This window comes from Labeo rohita, chromosome 23 (assembly GCF_022985175.1).
Source record: "Labeo rohita strain BAU-BD-2019 chromosome 23, IGBB_LRoh.1.0, whole genome shotgun sequence".
In the NCBI taxonomy this organism is placed as follows: Eukaryota; Metazoa; Chordata; class Actinopteri; order Cypriniformes; family Cyprinidae; genus Labeo; species Labeo rohita.
In genome coordinates, this window is record NC_066891.1 from 3,615,474 (window position 1) to 3,635,110 (window position 19,637).

Below are 19,637 nucleotides of genomic sequence, written 5' to 3' on the forward strand. Positions count from 1 at the left end.
TGAGCAAAAATGATAAAGAAAACTGAGTTGTGCTTGGTTGTAGGGCTGCACAATTCGGCCAAAATGTTGTTTTTATTAATATGACTAATTCTGATTATTGTTATTACTAAATAAAAACAAAACAATAATTATTGCTAATGATTGTCAATATATTTTGCAACTGCAGCATGACCTGTTAGCATGCAGGAGGACTAACTATAAATGTCTAGAAAGGTATAAGGATGTATAATAATATTATGATTAAAAATTTTTGACAAAAAAAAAAGAAAGAAATTTGTCAGAAAAACTCATGCATTCACTGAGAGAGAGGAAGAAAAACTCCTCTACACTAGAGAAAAAAAAAAAAAAAAAACTTAGAAGTATTATCATTCCTATTTTTACCCCAAATAAGGTGTTGTGAGCATTAGTGAGTGCACACATGTAATATAATATTTCATTCTTGTTCTTCTTCTTTTAGTTGTATGGCGGATTACTTATGTGCATACCGCTATAATGTTTCTTTCATATAGGGAATTCCTAATATGGACAAAGGAATACACTTTCGCATAGCTGAATAAAACTCAGCTGATGAAACATAGAGACATATCTGTAAGATTGCGACTAAATGCTTTCTCTCTGTTTTTCAAGCCACATCGGGTATTTTTATATGAATAAACTATAGATGCAATAAACTATAGATGCAATGCAATGCTAATCAACAGCCTTAATTATTTTAAACACTCAACTGATGTTATTAAATGAATTTGGAGCTAAAAAAAAAAATAAATAAAATAAAATGTTCTCAATACACAACAGGTTTGTAAACAGACTCAAACCCATTCAAAATCCATGCACGCGTTCTGTTGAGGTAATTTTGAATGCACAGGCTGATTATTTTTTCTCATACGTTCGACACATTTGCCGCACTGTACAGCCCTAGTGCATCACCCTAATTATGTAGTTAGAAGGTGCGTGTGGCTTGAAGTTGCACTGCGCACAACGATTTTAAACACGGATCTTTCTGCGCAGCGTTGCTTCAAGTCGAACGCACCTAAAAATCCAATTGACAACCTTGCAGCCGCGGGGCCCTCCTCTTAATGTGGGGCCCTAGGCGACCGCCTGCGTCGCCTGTTGGACGGTCGGGACTGTGCTTTGAAATGAAAACTGGGTTGATGCTTAAACCCAATGTTGGATTTACCTAAACCTCCAACACTGAAAAGATGTTCAGTTTTAATTCAAAATGAAAATCAGGTTGATGTCATAACCCAGCGTTGATCAACTTCCATAATTGCACAGATGTTGAGTTTTGGTTGGAAATAAAAATTGGGTTGATGTCAAAAGTCAATGTTGGTTTAATGTCAAATTTTAACTTTGGACAAATATTAATGACGTCAAAACTCAACGTTGGATTTACTTAAAGGGGTCATCGGATGCTAAGTTCACTTTTTCGTGTAATGTGTGTTGTCAGTGTATGTACAAATCTACCCTTTAATGATAAAAATCCCTGCAGTGGTTTTTAATTAATCTGTAAAAATAATATCCCCTTTTTCAAATCGAGCTGTTCTCAGACACCGACAGAGGCCGCTCCCACGATGACATGAGCGTCTTACCTAAGATCAGCTGTAACAGTCCAGTAACTTTCCTTGTTTCGATGCCGAAGCAGGGATGTAAGTTAGACAAGAATATCTCGATTGAGCGATTGAGGTGTTGTGTAGCTGGATGTAATAATGAACATAGTGGTCGTTTACTCCCGACATCTGAGCTGCTGAAGATGCAGTAGATTAAGTTTGTGAATGGAATGCGCCTCCCGATCTACATATATCCGTCTATGTTCATGCAAATCATTCATGATCCAGCTTCACAGCAGAAGTGTGTATAAGCGTTTTTTTATGAATCTTTGCGATCGCCTTTCCTTATATCATGGTAGTTAGGAAGTTTAGCGGCTAAATGTGGCTAAAGTAAACAAGATAAAGTAAACAGGGGCGGGGTGAGCAGAGCTCATTTGCATTTAAAGGAACAACCCCTTAGAATGAAATGATTTTTGCTGAGCTCATTTTGACAAGGTAAAAAGGGTGTTGTTTTACAAAACCATTGACAATTTTTAATCAAAGTATATTAGAGACTTTTCATTAAGACCCTAAAGAATCATATCAACTTGTGGAAAATGGGCATCCGATGACCCCTTTAAACTTCCACCATTGGACAGATGTTGACTTTTGATTCAGAATAAACATTGGGTTAATGTCAGAATCCAGCATTGGATTTAAATCAACTTTCATTATTGGACAGACATAGAGTTTTGATTAGAGATTAAAAAAAAAAAAAAAAAAAAATGGGTTGATGTCAAAAATCAACATTGAATATGCATAAACGTCCACCATTTGACAGATGTTTTGGTTAGAAATGAAAATTGGGTTAATGCCAAAACCCATTGTTGGCCTAATGTCAGGCTCCAACATTGGACAAACATTGCATTTTGGTTAGGAAAACATATGGTTGACGTCAAAACTCAACGTTGAATTTACATGAACTTCCACTACTGGACAGATGTTGACTTTTGATTCAAAAGGAAAATTGGACTGATGTCAAAACTCAACATTGGATAAACATGAACTTCCACCATTAGACAGACATTGAGTTTTGGTTGGAAAAGAAAATTGGGTTGACGTCAAACCCAACGTTGCCTTAATATCTGCCTCCAACATTGGACAGACGTTGCATTTTGGTTTGCAAAAAAAAATATGATTGACGTCAAAACTCAGCATTGAATTTATATGAACTTCCACCATTGGACAGACGATGAGTTTTGGTTGGAATTAAAAAATGGGTTGACGTCAAAATCCAACGTTGGCTTAAATGTCAACTTCCAACTTGTGCAATTTGGTTGAAAAAAACAGAGCTGACATCAAAATTCACTGTTGGATTTACCTAAAATTCCACCGTTGGACAGACATTGACTGTTGATTCAAAATGAAATCAAGTTGATGTCAAAACCCAGTGTTGGATTTATATAAACTTCCACCATTGGACAAACATTGAGTTTTGCTTTGAAATGAAAATTGGGTTGATGTCAAAGCTCAATGTTGGCTTAATATCAAATTTTAACATTGGACAGACGTAATGTTTTGGTTAGGAAAAAAAATATGGTTGACATCAAAACTCAACATTGGATTTACTCAAACTTCGCTTTGACAGATTTTGAGTTTTGGCTAGAAATAATAATAAAAAAAGTGACGTCAGCAAACTCAACATTGCATATACATAAACTTCCACCACTGGACAGATGTTGAATTTTGGTTGGAAATAAAAATTGGGTTGATGTCAAAACTCAATGCCAGAAACATGCTAACAACATGCTAATCATGTTAGAAACTTGCTAGCAACATGCAAATAATGCTAACAACATGCTAGCAAAATTCTAATCATGCTAGTAACATGCTAATCATGTTAAAAACCCGTTAGAAACATGTTAACAACATTTTAATCATGCTAGTAACATGCTAATCATGTTAAAAACCCATTAGAAACATGTTAACAACATTTTAATCATGCTAGTAACATGCTAGTCATGCTAACAACATGCTAGTAACATTCTACACATGCTAGCAACACGTTACTAACATGCTAATCATATTAGAAATGCATTAGAAACATGCTAACAACATGCTTATCATGCTAGAAACATGCTAGCAACAGGCCAATCAGGCTAGAAACATGCTAACAACATGAATCATGCTAGAAACATGTTAATCATGTTAGAAACTTGCTAGCAACATGCAAATAATGGTAACAACATTCTAGCAAAATTCTAATCATGCTAGTAACATGCTAATCATGCTAACAACACACTAGTAACTTGAAAATCATGTTAGAAATATGATAACATGCTAGCAACATTCTACACATGCTAGCAACACGTTACTAACACGCTAATCATGTTAGAAATGCGTGCTAACAACATGTTAACAACATGCTAATCAGGCTAGAAACATGCTAGCAACTTGCTAATCATGCTAGCAACATGTCAATCATGTTAACAACACATTAGTAACATGCTAATCATGTTAGAAACATGTTAGCAACTTGTTAATCATGCTAGCAACATGTTAGTAACTTTCTAATCATACTAAAAACATGCTAGCAACATGCTAAAGATGCTAAGAACATATAACATGTCAGTCATGCTAGAGACATGTTTGCAACATGATAATGATGTTAACAGCATGCTAGCAACATGTTTGTAACATGTCAATCATGCTAGTAACATGCTAAAAAGATGCTATCACTCTATTTGACAGACTGTTTTGCTATCGAAACATTCAAGCTTTAAGCTTTAAAACTACTTTAAACTTCAAACTATTTCAGACTGAAAACCATCAAACTTTTAAAACTTTTTTCAAACTTTATAATCAGGCTTTCTCAACCCAACTTAAAGTTTGTCTTGATGAACCTTTTTATCTAGTTTCAACTTAATAGCATAAACAACACCTTCAGAATTTGATCCTGATAAATAAGAACATGCTCCTAATGAACACTCCAAACTTGAACTTTAAAACCTTGAATGTCACAAAGTCACATGTGTAGGATAAAACTGTCTGCATACATACATATGAATGCTAATTGTGTTGTTTTACGATAAATGAAAGCAATGAGTAATTTGTACTCTTGTTTATGTTCAGTGATCACCTGTTCAGACCCTACAGTGGCACACGGAAGGATAACACCTGGATCTGGGGTGTACAAACACAAAGACACTGTAGATGTCGTCTGTAATGATGGGTTTGATCTGAGTGGCCCAGCAAAGGTCACATGTGGACCAGACGGCCAATGGCAGGCCTTGCCTGAGTGTCACCCTAAAAAGATTTCAGGTACTGGGGTGTGCATTGTTGTTCAGAATGGGGTAGATAGATGCAGTCTTATCTCAGAAATTAATATAGCACTTCTGCATATTGAATATAGCTTGGTTCTCCCACAGGTAAATGTGGTCCAGCTCCATCACACCCTCATGCTTTTATTTGATCCTCTTTTTTTGGATGCTGCTGCAGCTTCTTTAAGAATCAACCCATTTTTAAATATGAAATGAGCATGTTTTAGCAATTTAGTGTCAAAAATGTGTTCTTGTACGTGTTCATAGCACACACTTCAAGTTCTGTTGTTTGAACATATCTCTTTAAATGTGTTATATAAAAATTCACTTCAGTCTTTCTGCTTTCCCCCCACCTTTGCTGATGATCTCAAAAGGTCAGTTTGCAAGAGTTTTGTTGCTCTCAAGAGTTGCTGTTCCTGAGACATGTCCCACTCCTAATTTGGGAAAGAGCGGTACAGTGAAAGAGCCGAAGTTTGATTACGTGGTGGGAGAGTCCATGTCTGTCACCTGCAATGAAGGATTCATCGGATCAGGAGTTTTCACGTGTCACGCAAACTCAAAATGGCACCCAAATGAGCCAAAGTGTCAATGTAAGTACAGATGATGTATTGGGAATCATTGTATCATGTGAAAACTGATAATCTTCAATATTGTAAATACTGATTCATTAAGTTGGCTTGAGAACTTACTGAAATGCTATTTAAAGTTATTATTATACATTGTACTACATTTATAATACATTTAAACTTGTCTAATATTTCTAATCTATCTATCTATCTGTCTGTCTATATATCTATCTGTCTATCTGTCTATCTGTCTGTCTATCTATATATCTATCTATATATCTATCTATCTATATATCTATCTATCTATCTATCTATCTATCTATCTATCTATCTATCTATCTATCTATCTGTCTATCTATCTGTCTGTCTATCTATCTGTCTGTCTATCTATCTATCTATCTATCTATCTATCTGTCTGTCTATCTGTCTATCTATATATCTATCTGTCTATCTGTTTGTCTATCTGTCTATCTATATATCTGTCTATCTTTCTGTCTATCTATCTATCTGTCTGTCTATCTGTCTATCTATCTATCTGTCTGTCTATCTGTCTATCTATCTATCTATCTGTCTGTCTGTCTATCTGTCTATATATCTATCTGTCTATCTGTCTGTCTATCTATCTATCTGTCTATCTATCTATCTGTTGATCTGTCTATCTGTTGATCTGTTGATCTGTCTATCTGTCTATCTATCTGTCTATCTATATATCTGTCTATCTATCTATCTGTCTGTCTGTCTATCTATCTGTCTATCTATCTATCTATCTATCTATCTATCTATCTATCTATCTATCTATCTATCTATCTATCTGTGTCTATCTATCTATCTATCTGTCTATCTATCTGTCTGTCTATCTATCTATCTATCTATCTATCTATCTATCTATCTATCTATCTGTCTGTCTGTCTGTCTCTAGCCAAGCCCAGCAACTAGAATGTTAGAAACATGCTAGCAACATGCCAATCATGCTAGATTCATGCTAGAAACATGCTAGTAACTTGCTAATCATGCTAGCAACAGGCTAATCATACTAGAAACATGCAAGTAACTTGGTAATCATGCTAGAAACATGCTAGCAACAGGCTAATCAGGCTAGATACATGCTAACAACATGAATCATGCTAGAAACATGTTAATCATGTTAGAAACATGCTAGTAACTTGCTAATCATGCCAGAAACATGCTAACAACATGCTAATCATGTTAGAAACTTGCTAGCAACATGCAAATAATGGTAACAACATGCTAGCAAAATTCTAATCATGCTAGTAACATGCTAATCATGTTAAAAACCCGTTAGAAACATGTTAAGAACTAGCAACATGCTAGTCATGCTAACAACATGCTAGTAACATTCTACACATGCTAGCAACACGTTACTAACATGCTAATTATGTTAGAAATGCGTTAGAAACATGCTAACAACATGCTAATCATGCTAGAAACATGTTAGCAACAGGCCAATCAGGCTAGAAACATGCTAACAACATGAATCATGCTAGAAACATGTTAATCATGTTAGAAACTTGTTAGCAACATGCAAATAATGGTAACAACATTCTAGCAAAATTCTAATCATGCTAGTAACATGCTAATCATGCTAACAACACACTAGTAACTTGAAAATCATGTTAGAAATACGATAACATGCTAGCAACATTCTACACATGCTAGCAACACGTTACTAACACGCTAATCATGTTAGAAATGCATGCTAACAACATGCTAATCAGGCTAGAAACATGCTAGCAACTTGTTAATCATGCTAGCAACATGTCAATCATGTTAACAACACATTAGTAACATGCTAATCATGTTAGAAACATGTTAGCAACTTGTTAATCATGCTAGCAACATGCTAGTAACTTTCTAATCATACTAAAAACATGCTAGCAACATGCTAAAGATGCTGAGAACATACAACATGTCAGTCATGCTAGAGACATGTTTGCAACATGATAATGATGTTAACAACATGCTAGCAACATGTTTGTAACATGTCAATCATGCTAGTAACATGCTAAAAAATGCTATCACTCTATTTGACAGACTGTTTTGCTATTGAAACATTCAAGCTTTAAGCTTTAAAACTACTTTAAACTTCAAACTATTTCAGACTGAAAACCATCAAACTTTTAAAACTTTTTCAAACTTTATAATCAGGCTTTCTCAACCCAACTTAAAGTTTGTCTTGATCAACTTTTTTATCTAGTTTCAACTTGATAGCATAAACAACACCTTTAGAATTTGATCCTGTTAAATAAGAACATGCTCCTAATGAACACTCCAAACTTGAACTTTAAAACCTTGAATGTCACAAAGTCACATGTGTAGGATAAAACTGTCTGCATACATACATATGAATGCTAATTGTGTTGTTTTACGATAAATGAAAGCAATGAGTAATTTGTACTCTTGTTTATGTTCAGTGATCACCTGTTCAGACCCTACAGTGGCACACGGAAGGATAACACCTGGATCTGGGGTGTACAAACACAAAGACACTGTAGGTGTCGTCTGTAATGATGGGTTTGATCTGAGTGGCCCAGCAAAGGTCACATGTGGACCAGACGGCCAATGGCAGGCCTTGCCTGAGTGTCGCCCTAAAAAGATTTCAGGTACTGGGGTGTGCATTGTTGTTCAGAATGGGGTAGATAGATGCAGTCTTATCTCAGAAATTAATATAGTACTTCTGCATATTGAATATAGCTTGGTTCTCTCACAGGTAAATGTGGTCCAGCTCCATCACACCCTCATGCTTTCCCCAGAGACCCCATGCGGAAGGAGTATCCATCTGGTGCTCGCCTTCGCTACAAATGCAGTGTAGGATATGTGCGGACCGGAGGAAGTTCCAGTGTACAGTGCCTGAAAGGCAGATGGACAAAGCTGCAGCTCCAGTGTGGAAGTATGCCAGACGACTTTTAACTTCATTTATTCCCACTTTCCATATTGAAAGATCTAAGGATTCTTATTAACAATGAGAGCAATCATACAGTCAAACCAAGATTTATTCAGACACCTTCAACTTTTCTCACATTATCACGGTTTATTTGCTATAGTTTAAAAAATGGTAATAAAATATGACAATACGAGTTAAATTGTGATGGAACAAATTCATCTTGATAATGTCAGATAACTTTGATAGAAAGGTATGTCATGAATTAGATTGAATAGCTGTTAAATTTAAGTACACACTTACATAATACCAATTTAGGTCAACCTATTACCAAGCAATGCTTAATTTTCTTAGAAAGTTTGCATTAGCAATTAAAAAAAAAAAAAAAACGAGAAAAAAAAAGGAGAAATCCACTTCCAAAACGAAGATTCACATATAATATACTCACCCCCTTGTCATCCAAGATGTTCATGTCTTTCTTTCTTCAGTCATAAAGAAATTGTTTTTTGAGGAAAACATTTCAGGATTTTTCTTCATATAATGGACTGATATGGTGCCCCGATTTTTGAACTTTCAAAATGCAGTTTAAATGCGGCTTCAAACGATCCCAAATGCGGTTGTAAACGATCCCAGTTGAGGAAGAAGGGTCTTATCTATCAAAACGTTCGGTTGTTTTCATTAAAAAAATACAATTTAAATACTTTTTAATCTCAAACGCTCGTCTTGCCTTGCTCCCCCTGGACTGTATTCTGACTTAGGACAGTTAGGGTATGTCGAAAAACTCAGACCGTATTTTCTCCCTCAACTTCAAAAATCATTTCAAAATCATCCTACATCACTGCAGAAGTACCGACCCAGTCTTTGCAAAGTGAACATGAAAAGAAGATCAAACACCCTTAACAAAAAAGGTAAAACAGCGAGATTTTGAAGTTGAAGGAGAACATGAGATGGGAGTTTTTCTACATACCCTAACTGTCATGAAACGGAACAAAAACAGTCCAGACAGAGTAAGAAAAGACGAGCGTTTGACATTAAAAAGTATATCAATTGTATTATTTTTATGAAAATAACCAATCGTTACGCTAGATAAGACCCTTCTTCCTCAGCTGGGATCGTTTACAACCGCATTTGTGATCATTTGAAGCCGCATTTAAACTGCATCTTGGAAGTTCAAAATCGGGGCACCATATCAGTCCATTATATCGAGAAAAATGCTGAAATGTTTTCCTCAAAAAACATAATTTCTTTACGACTGAAGAAAGAAAGACATGAACATTTTGGATGACAAGGGGTTGAGTACATTATATGTGAATCTTTGTTTTGGAAGTGAACTCTTTTAAGCAAAACATGGTCAGGTCAAACTGTCTGAATAATTTTTGGTCACTTTTAATTAATTTTTTTTATCACTTTTACTGATAGTCCACTGTATAAAGAATTTTTACTTCACTTTTACTTTATTTTGCTATCCTCACTTACGTAAATTAACTATACTGTCCTGCACCCATTAGTAAAAAAATAATAAATCAAATATCATCTGGTGTCTGAACAATTTTTGATTTGACTGTACATACATTTGTGCTGTTTTCTTTTATGAACTTGTAAGCATTTAATTATATAATGTATAATTTAATTAATTCATATCACATATAATTTCATTACTTATTTATTTTTATTGTATTACTTTCCTTGCTCTTATAATCAATGAACTGCAAAAACAAAACATTCTTCCTTAGTATTTTTGTCTTGTTTTCCAGTAAAAAACATCTGAAAAGTCTTAAAACAAGATTACCTGACAAACAAAATGACTTAAGAAGTCATTTTCTGAAAAAATAATCAAAATGAAGTGACTATGATTAAAATAAGACAAAAAATATATATATGCAAATGTCAGAAAAAGAAAATTTCATTTAAAAAAGTTTAAAGTTTTTTTTTTAAAACCTATTGGCAGACATTTTATATTGTGTTACATGTACAATTGCATTTTGATGCATTTTTCAGAAAACAGCTTAATTTCATAAGTCATTTTGCATTTCAGTAATTCTATTTAAATTCAGGAATGTTTAGATATTTATACTGGAAAACAAAAGTGCTTAAGAAAAACATTTTTGCAGTTATTGTTTAATCTTATGAGTTAATTTATTTCAAGGTAATTAACATCACAGAATCATTTTTAAATTCAGCAATCCTTGATATAATAACACTTGTCGGATTTATGCTGGTCAGGTGAAGTCCAACTAATATTATTTGATAAACCCTGATCATTTCTTCCATCGCTTCATCTCCTGCTTTCATCTCTGCTGATTGGAGACAGTTAATAACAGTTTTGGATACCAGATAAAATGCAGACAAATACACATTCGAAGAATCTAACAATATATTTATATCAAAAGAGAAGAAATGCGGATCTGCTGGAGAGATTTCCTATGGTCAGTTTGAGTACACAGGTGTGTCATTTGGAGATTCGGCTACAGCTGTCTGTCAAGAAGGGTGAGATACATACATGTACATTTTTAGTCCTGCTTTTAGATGAGTTTGTTTCTTCATCAGATTTGGAGTAATGTAGCATTATATCACTTGCCCACTAATTGATCCTCTGCAGTGAATGGGTGCCGTCAAAATGCGAGTCCAAACAGCTGATAAAAACATCACTTTTTTTTTTTAATTGCTCTCATTAGGTATGAGCTGATCGGCCCAAAGGTGCGGATCTGCCGGGATGCAGGCTGGGATGGAAGGAGCCCTGTGTGTGAACGTATGACTGTTTTCTAAGACTTATGATTTTGTATAAGCTTGACTTCAAATATTGCAAACCAAATGCCTATGGATTCACTGTAGCCTACATCGGTCTCATAGATGGATTGCATATGTGTGTTTTGCAGCTGTGCACTGTCCTCCACCTCCAGAGGTCAAAGGCGCTGAGATGTCCGACCCCATATCTGACTCCGTTCCCCTCGGTTACGCGGTGTCCTATCACTGTCATACTGGAGCTCTGATTGGTGAGAGAGACATTTACTGCACCAAGAGCGGCAGCTGGAGCGCACCTCCTCCTGAGTGCAAAGGTACGCATATAAAGAGTGCATGTGGTCAGTATTGGGATAGTCTGACCATGCAGTTGTGCATTTAAAAATATTTGAGGTTTTCAGGTAGTGTAATGTAGGTTAAAACTCAGTCTCTACTGTGCACAATGTTGTTTTTGAGGCCATATATTTTTATAACTTTTTTTTAATTTATTTTATTTGTTAATATTTATTTTATATTTTATTTTTCACATTTTAATTTTCTTTTGTACTTTGTATTGATTTTCTGTATTTACTTTTTATTTTTTCTATTTACATTATTTACTATTTTTTATTAACAAAACTATTTTGTGCTAAACACATTTTTCAGATATTTCTGTGGTTCTTTATGTGATTCATTGTTTAGGTATTTTGATATCACAGTATTTTGATATAATATTTACATTATATTCTCTCAAATTGTCAGACATGAATACATGAATTAACAGGCTGTTTTCTGTGCTTTTCAGACATAGCCTGTCCTAACCCACAAGTGCATGGTGGATCAGGAATGAGGGGTTTTAGGGCGGTCTATAAATATGGGAACACAGTGACAATTGCCTGCCGTCCTGGTTTAAGGCTTGTAGGGGAGAGTTTTGTCACCTGTGGCTCAGATGGGAAATGGAGACCAAAACTTCCAGTATGTGTGAAGTAACAAACAAATATTCAACTGAAAAAACAAACCCAAAAAAATACAGCTGGCTGTCTCAAAATCATAATGAAGCATATTTCTTTTCACTGTATTTCATTAAAATGAGCGGAACATTATTTAGTATTTACTCAGGCTATTTATTCTTGCAAAAAAATCACTCTGATTTTTTTTTTTAATAATAATTAATATTTTATATTTATATATTCTGTTAATCTAAAGCTGATACCATTTTTATAGCTTGTTTTCATGTTTTCTTTTTCTTTATCTTTTTTTTTTAAGAAATAAAAAAGAAAGAACACTGTTAATCAGCACAAAATTGCCATTAAGAAATTTGTTACAAGAAATTCTATATATACCATCTCTGATGAAGTATGTTCCTGTGCTTTACCCCAAATTCTTATAATAAAAACGTTAAAGTGTTAAACGTTTGAATTGTTTCAATATTTTAATAAAAAAAAGCTGTAATTGCCTAGTCAATTTTGTATATGTATTTTATTAATAGTTACTTTAATACTTTTTTTTTTTATTAAATATGTATTTAAATTACAAAGGAAATGCAAGGAAAAACACGTTGACGCTTCGCGCATGCGCAGTTCAGTTTTCTCGCTTTGAGTGGAAGAGCGGGAACAGAAGGAAAAGCTCGTTTTCTACACAAATTTAGGCTACTTTGAGGTATGAAATAACTTCTTTTAATGCTTAATGTTATGTAGATTTAATATGTTCTTGATTTAATATTAACATGAATGACATGCGAAGGACGCGAAGTGATTGTAAACAAACGACCTAAGAAAGTCAGTTTGATATGACAGAAAGGTTTGTGAGCGAACAGTTGTCATTTTCAGGCGACCTATTCATCATGAATGTGCTTAGTAAAAACATATTTTTACGTGCTTGATATTTTACTCTAGGAACTATTTTATGAATCATTTTCGTGAATAAGTTCCTGGAGGCTATGCTAAATTGTTTAGATAATCACGCTAATGAGGTTGCAGGAGTGAGCCCACCATTTTACTAGCAACGACCTTGAAAAATGTAAACTTATAAACCATTATAAATATAAATTGATTTAAAGTCATATTTAATATTAGTAGAGATGCTCCGATCAGGATTTTTGAGGCCGATTGCCTATCACAGGAAGCAGTATCTGCCGATCCGATCACCGATACCGATCTTTTTAAAGCCTCCTATAAATCTTGTAGAATTATTTATAAAGATAGTCCACTTATTCAGGGCCTGGTGTTTTTGTTTTTGTTTTTGTTTTGTTTTGTTTTGTTTTTTGTTTTTTTGAGAGAGGGGAGTTTTTTTAATTTGAGGGGTGGAGGGGAGACTTTAAAAAAAGACAAATCTGATTACCCCAAACATATTTGCCCATTATTTTGATTTTAAATCCAAACATTGTTATTGAAAATACCTTTTCATCATTTTTACCGCAAACAATGCACTTTAATTCTGCGCGTGCAGCACAGACTCCATGCGGAAACGATCTCTACACTGCTGCAGGTACCGCTCCTGGAACGCACTAGTAGACTGCAACCGTGAACGCTTTAATCCGTTAGTATGAGCACCCCAGCACAGAAAAAATACGCACTGCAAACGGAGGTGTGGCATTATGTGTTTACGCTTCAAGTGTGCATGAGCGCCCAGTTTCCAGGAGAGCGTGCGAACGCTGAATGGTTAAACACTGGAAAGAATTAAAAAGAAATGCAGTTTACAAACATTAACGATGATGCGACACTGATTCTATTGTGCAAGTAACAATTCTTGTGTCAACTGTGCAGCTCGCTTATAGTCAGACGCGATGTTGTGATTGGAAGCCATTCGCGCACTTTTGAGAGAGAAACAGAGAGAGCGCGTTGTTTGTGAAATTATGACTCGCATAAGGTTTTTTACGGTGACCGGGAGGGGACATATCAATTCGTGGGAACGTGATATGTCGTGGGCACGAGATATTAATTCGTGGGAACGTCATATTATGTCGTGGCCACGAGATCATTTTGTCGAGGTAACGACATCTTATTATGTTGAGGAAACGACACGCGCTTCTCGTGGCCACGAGTTTAATGCGTAAACAAAACCTGCGTGACCATAGTAACCCGGGATTATCAGAGATAGATTTATTACCATTTTATTTTGAGTTAAGACATTATTATATTAATTATTATAGAAATCAATACATTATTAAATGATTATATTAACAACAGGGGATGCTGTCTATGTGAATGCTGTCTGTGCGCAATGCATTCGAAAGAAGTTTATCATTAATAAATATTACCCAAAGTACATAAAATAAAATAAGCCTATATATATATATATATATATATATACACTGAAAAAACGATCAGTTAATAGAAGGTTGGATAAAAATATCTTGTAGGCCTATTTTATTTGGTGTACTTTGGGTAATATTTATTAATGATGAACGTCTTCCCACGTTCCCACGAATTAATATCTCGTGCCCACGACATAATATGACGTTCCCACGAGTTGATATGTCGTGGCCACGACAAACTCCCGGTCACCGTAGTTTTCAAATTACTTTATAAGTTATTTAATGAAGAAATATGAATTGTACATCACCTTAAGCATTATAATTGTTTTACCCGCGCCGAAAAGAGACTGAGATGGTGCCGCTGCATGTCGTACCAAACCTCTCACGGCAGGTGCATCATCAGCTTTAGATTGGTTTATAAGATCGGCCTTTTGAGAGACCGCCGATCAAACATCCCCAAGGAATTATCGGCCGCCGATCAATCGGAGCACCCCTAAATATTAGTTTGACAAATAGTGAGATTGTTAGCAGAGTACAAATAACACACGAAATATGTGGTACTTTCCCATTATCCAGCCCCTCTGACTGGCATACTTTTTAATTAAACAAAAATTGGCACGTGCATTCACTCAGTCACTGATTAGGTCACATGACATACACTTTGCAGTATGACTGCCTGTCCCACAGAGTAATAAAAACAAAAGACAAATACAAATACAAATACAATGAGAGCATAATATTAACACCACCACTTGCTCTCACATTGTTACCATTTCAACATAATTATACAAACTTTATAAACCGAACATAACCACATCAAATGTCATTAACTTAAGCTTTGTTGCTGGTTTTGTTAGTACATCTGCAACCATATTATCAGTTGGACAGTACTCCAGACTAATCCATTTATTACAGACCTCACAAAATGATATTTAATGTCTACATGTTTACATCTCTGTCTATTCACAGGATTTTTAGCTAAAGCAATAGTACCCTGATTGTCCTCATAGACCTTAGATTTATACTTCAGACCATCAGTGTTTCGTAACAATTGCTCTAGGTATAAGCACTCCTGTACAGTTGCAGCTAACGCCATATGTTCAGCCTCACAAGTAGACAGTGCAACAGTAGGCTGTCTTTTGGTCTTCCATGAGACCAATGGACCATTTTTGTTTAGGCTAATGCAGTAACCTGTAGTACTCCGTCTATCAGTTACATCATCTGCCCAATTTGCATCACTGTATGCATGTATCAGGTTCTCACTGGCACCTTTCCTATAGCATAGTTCTTTGTGTTGCGTGCCTTTCAAATATCTTAAAACATGCTTAACAGTACACTGTAAAAAACAATTTGTTGAGTCAACTTAAAATAATTTGTAACCTGGCTGCCTTAAAATTTGAAGTTCAGTCAACTCAAAAAAAGTTTATTCAATTTGAAATGTTAAATTATACTAAGTGACAGCTTAGATATTTGAGTTGAATCAACTTAAAATTTTAAGGCAGCTGGGTTATTTACCCATCTGTTAAGTTTAGCAGACACATATATCTAAGTTGTTACTTAGTACAACTTAACATTTCAAGTTGACTAAACTTATTTTAGTTGACTGAACTTAAAATTTTAAGGCAGCAGTGTAACAAATTATTTAAAGCTGACTCAACAAATTGTGTTTTTTATTTTTTACAGTGTATTCCATTGTTCTACAGTTGGCTTAGTAAAATATTGTGACAGTTTACTTAATAAAAAATCTAGGTCTGGTCTTGTACATGTTGCAAGGTAAATTAAGCTACCTACTGCCTCCCTGTATTTTCTGACATCACTCATTACCTCATTATCATCAGTGTAGTTTAGTTTTTGTTCACAGGGTGTAGCTCTAGGCTTACAATTTTTCATGTCATATCTTTCAAGTATTTTCTCGACATACCTGTGTTGTGAAATTTTAACACAATCAATACCTTGCTCAAAGTCAATACCAAGAAAATGTGTCAACTTCCCCAAATCCTTCATTCTAAATTTTGACATGAGCATCTCTTTCACAATGTTAAGCACATTCATATCATTGGCTGCAATAATCAAGTCATCAACCCATATGATTATGAAAACTTTCTCTGTTTCTGTAACCTTTGTGTAAACACAATGATCATCTGGGTTTTGAACAAACTTAATTTCACATAAATACTCATGCAGCATTCTATTCCAGTTCCTGCCTGACTGTTTCAGTCCATACAGTGATTTTTCCAGTTTATACACCAGTTTTTCATCGTTTTGAGATTTTACCTCGTAACCCTCTGGCTGTTCAATATAAATTTTCTATTCTATTGGTGCATGTAAATATGCTGTTTTCACATCCATTTGATGAACAATCAGATTTTCCTGCACAGCTTTTTGAATCACCACTCTGATACTAGTCATACTGGCAGTTGGAGGAAAAGTGTCATCACCCTCTCTTGACTGTACCCTTTCGCAACATATCGTGCCTTGTATTTGTCTGTTCCATCACTATCCTTCTTGATTGCATAGACCCATTTTCCCCCCACTACTTCTTTACCTACAGGTAGGTTGGTCAGAGTGAAGGTCCTATTTTCCTTTAATGACTGCACCTCCTCATCCATAGCCTTAACCCACTCATTAGCGTTCACCGATGTTACGGCTTCTTTGTATGTTTGGGGTACATTGCATACAAGTCTGTAACAATAATCAACGTTGGTTACATCATTTTCAACACCACATACATAGTCATCTAAATAACCTGGCCTTTTCCTCTCCCTGACAGGATTTCTCCTTTGTTCAGGTTTATCTTCATCCTTATGTGTTTGTGTACTACACTGTAAAAACGTTGATTCAAGTTGATTCAACTTAAAATAATTTGTAACCTGGCTGCCTTAAAATGTTGTGTTAAATAAGCTAAAAAACTTATGTTGTTTAAACATATGTTGGAGTTCCTTAAACCTAGAATTAATAGTTGGGATAACAAAGGTGAAGCTGAGTCAACTTTTAGGTTTTTAGTTAGCCCAGCAAGATGAGAAAGTTGTGCTAACCTAAATGCAGGTTGAAACAACATAAACTTAGTGAGACCAACAAACGTTTAGTTGTTTAAACTAACCATTTTGTTGAATAAATTTATAATTATAAGTTGTGTAGACTGAATAAAAATTGGCTAAATGAAGCATCTTGTTGAATCAACTTATATTTTTAAGGCAGCCAGGTTACTTTTTCAAGAATAGTTCATCTTACCTGTAACGTTAAGTTCATTCAACTGGTGGAACTATGCAATTTGCCCACACAACTCAAGTTTAAATTCATAATTATAAGTTGTGCAAACTGAATAAAAATTGCCTCAACTAAGCATTTTGTTGAATCAACTTATATTTTTAAGGCAGCCAGGTTACTTTTTCTAGAATAGTTCATCTTACTTGTAATGTTAAGTTCATTCAACTGACTGACAGCTGGCTGAACTATGTAATTTGCCCACACAACTCAAGTTTCTATTTTCTAACAGTACTGCAGAAAACAGCCTCATGGACACCACAAAACATGCAGAAGGCTATTTTATTTGAATTCAGTTTTTCCTGGGAATGTAAATCTAGGTTAAAAGATTAATGCCAAAATGAAGTATTCTTTAGTTTAGTTATATGTGGCGTTCAGATTTATTTGTAGGGCTGGGTGTCGACTCAGATGTCAATTCAATTCTGTTTTTTATTTTTTTTAATATTACACTCAGTGAATATAGGTTTAATAGGGCCCTATAAAATGTACATCTTAATTTTTCAGATGAAGGCATAAAACATTTATTTAATTTATCCTGATCAAATGAAAATTAAACCCTTTTTATTTTTTGGCAAACAAAGTGCTGCACAACAGAGGTTCACTGTATGTGATATGACGGTAGTTTTTTTTTTTTTTTTTATGTGTTTTTTTTTTTTTTTTTACCCCTCCAAATCATGCATATTGCTTTGTTCTTGTCAACAGTATCTCCGCCATAAGCACTAAATGAATGACAGGCTTTCTGTTGTAACATCGTGCAGGGTAAATAAGAGGGTGACATCTAGTGGAGAAGATCAATGATAAGATTCACATTAACCAGATCTTGTTTTAAATGTTTGCTAAAATAAATACCGGAAAAGAATGATGTCGAATCGACGTCATTTAAAAAAAAAAAAAAAAAACGATTAATCGAAAAATCTTTTTTATTTTTTTTTTTTTTTTTGCCCAGTCCAATTTATTTGAATATTTTTTTTTTTATGAAATATGTGTTTAAATAATTCCACGTTATGCATTGTTTAGGGTTAGGAACGAAAATACGAAATACACCTGGATAAAAACAAAAAAACAAACAAAAAAAATTCAGTTCTCTCGCTCTGAGTGGAAGAAGCGGGAACAGAAGGGGAAATCGTCTGAGGCGTTTTCTACAAAAACTTAGGCTACATTGAGGTATGAAAGAACTTTTTTTATGCTTAATATTCTGTAACTGAGCTGTTGGTTTAATATTAACATGAGTGACATACGAAGGACGCGAAATGATCGTAAACAAACCAAAAAGTCAGTCAGTTTGATATGTGGTATCAGTTTGTGATAACCGTTGCCATGTAATGAATTTGCTTAGTAAAAAAAAGATGTATTTTTACGTGCTTAATGTTTTACTCTAGAAACTATTTTGTGAATCGTTTTTATGAATGAGTTCCTCGAGGCTATGCTATATTGTTTAGCTATAATCACGGCTAATGAGATGCAGGAGTGAGTCTAATGTTTTAAGTATCAGCGACCTTGAAAAACGTTAATTTATAAAGCATTGTAAATATAAATTAATTTGAAGGCATATTTAATAGTAGTTTGACAAGTACTGAGAGAAATATTGTTAATTTTTCGTGGGTATGGAAATTTAGATGAAAAGCCAAAAAATATTAATGGTAAAAAATATTCTGGCATAAAGAAGGAATAAGTTTAGCTTAACTTGACTTAATATTTATGTACTCTACTGCTTTATGACTATTTGATCTATTTCTGTATTTTTTTAACCTTTTTAATCTTTTTAGTTTCTTACGCTCATCAAGGCTGCATTTATTTAATCGAAAATCCAGAAACAACTATGTAAAATAACTGTTTTACAAGTGAATATATTTTAAATTGTAATTTATTCCTGTGATGCAAAGCTGAATTATTATCAATGTTGAAAACAGTTGTGGTGCTTAATTGCCTTATCATATGGCTATGATAAGGCTTGCAAAAAACCGGTATTTTACCACCTCCTATACAGCTTGAGAACAGATTTGAAGCACTAATGAATGTGGGTGAAGAATCCCCAAATGTGATTGAGCATGGATCGTATGAGCCAGCAGCTAACATCGCTACAAACAG

At 34.6% G+C, this 19,637-nt stretch overlaps 1 protein-coding gene across 3 annotated transcripts in view; it reads left to right on the plus strand.

Moving 5' to 3' along the window:
• Window positions 1-19,637, plus strand: part of si:ch73-217n20.1 (C4b-binding protein alpha chain) — a 93,991-nt gene that overhangs the window by 3,168 nt on the left and 71,186 nt on the right. The window contains exons 6-13 of one of the 3 annotated variants that reach the window (XM_051095715.1): window positions 4,659-4,847; window positions 5,221-5,436; window positions 7,845-8,033; window positions 8,141-8,320; window positions 10,702-10,798; window positions 10,987-11,060; window positions 11,188-11,367; window positions 11,835-12,440. The exons of 1 other annotated variant lie outside the window; for it this stretch is intronic. In XM_051095715.1, the coding sequence (XP_050951672.1) occupies window positions 4,659-4,847; window positions 5,221-5,436; window positions 7,845-8,033; window positions 8,141-8,320; window positions 10,702-10,798; window positions 10,987-11,060; window positions 11,188-11,367; window positions 11,835-12,019 (1,310 nt within the window). In that variant the 3' untranslated portion in view covers window positions 12,020-12,440. Of the gene's footprint in view, window positions 1-4,658; window positions 4,848-5,220; window positions 5,437-7,844; window positions 8,034-8,140; window positions 8,321-10,701; window positions 10,799-10,986; window positions 11,061-11,187; window positions 11,368-11,834; window positions 12,441-19,637 lie in introns of those variants that run through there. One more of the 3 variants, XM_051095719.1, reaches the window with a different exon arrangement.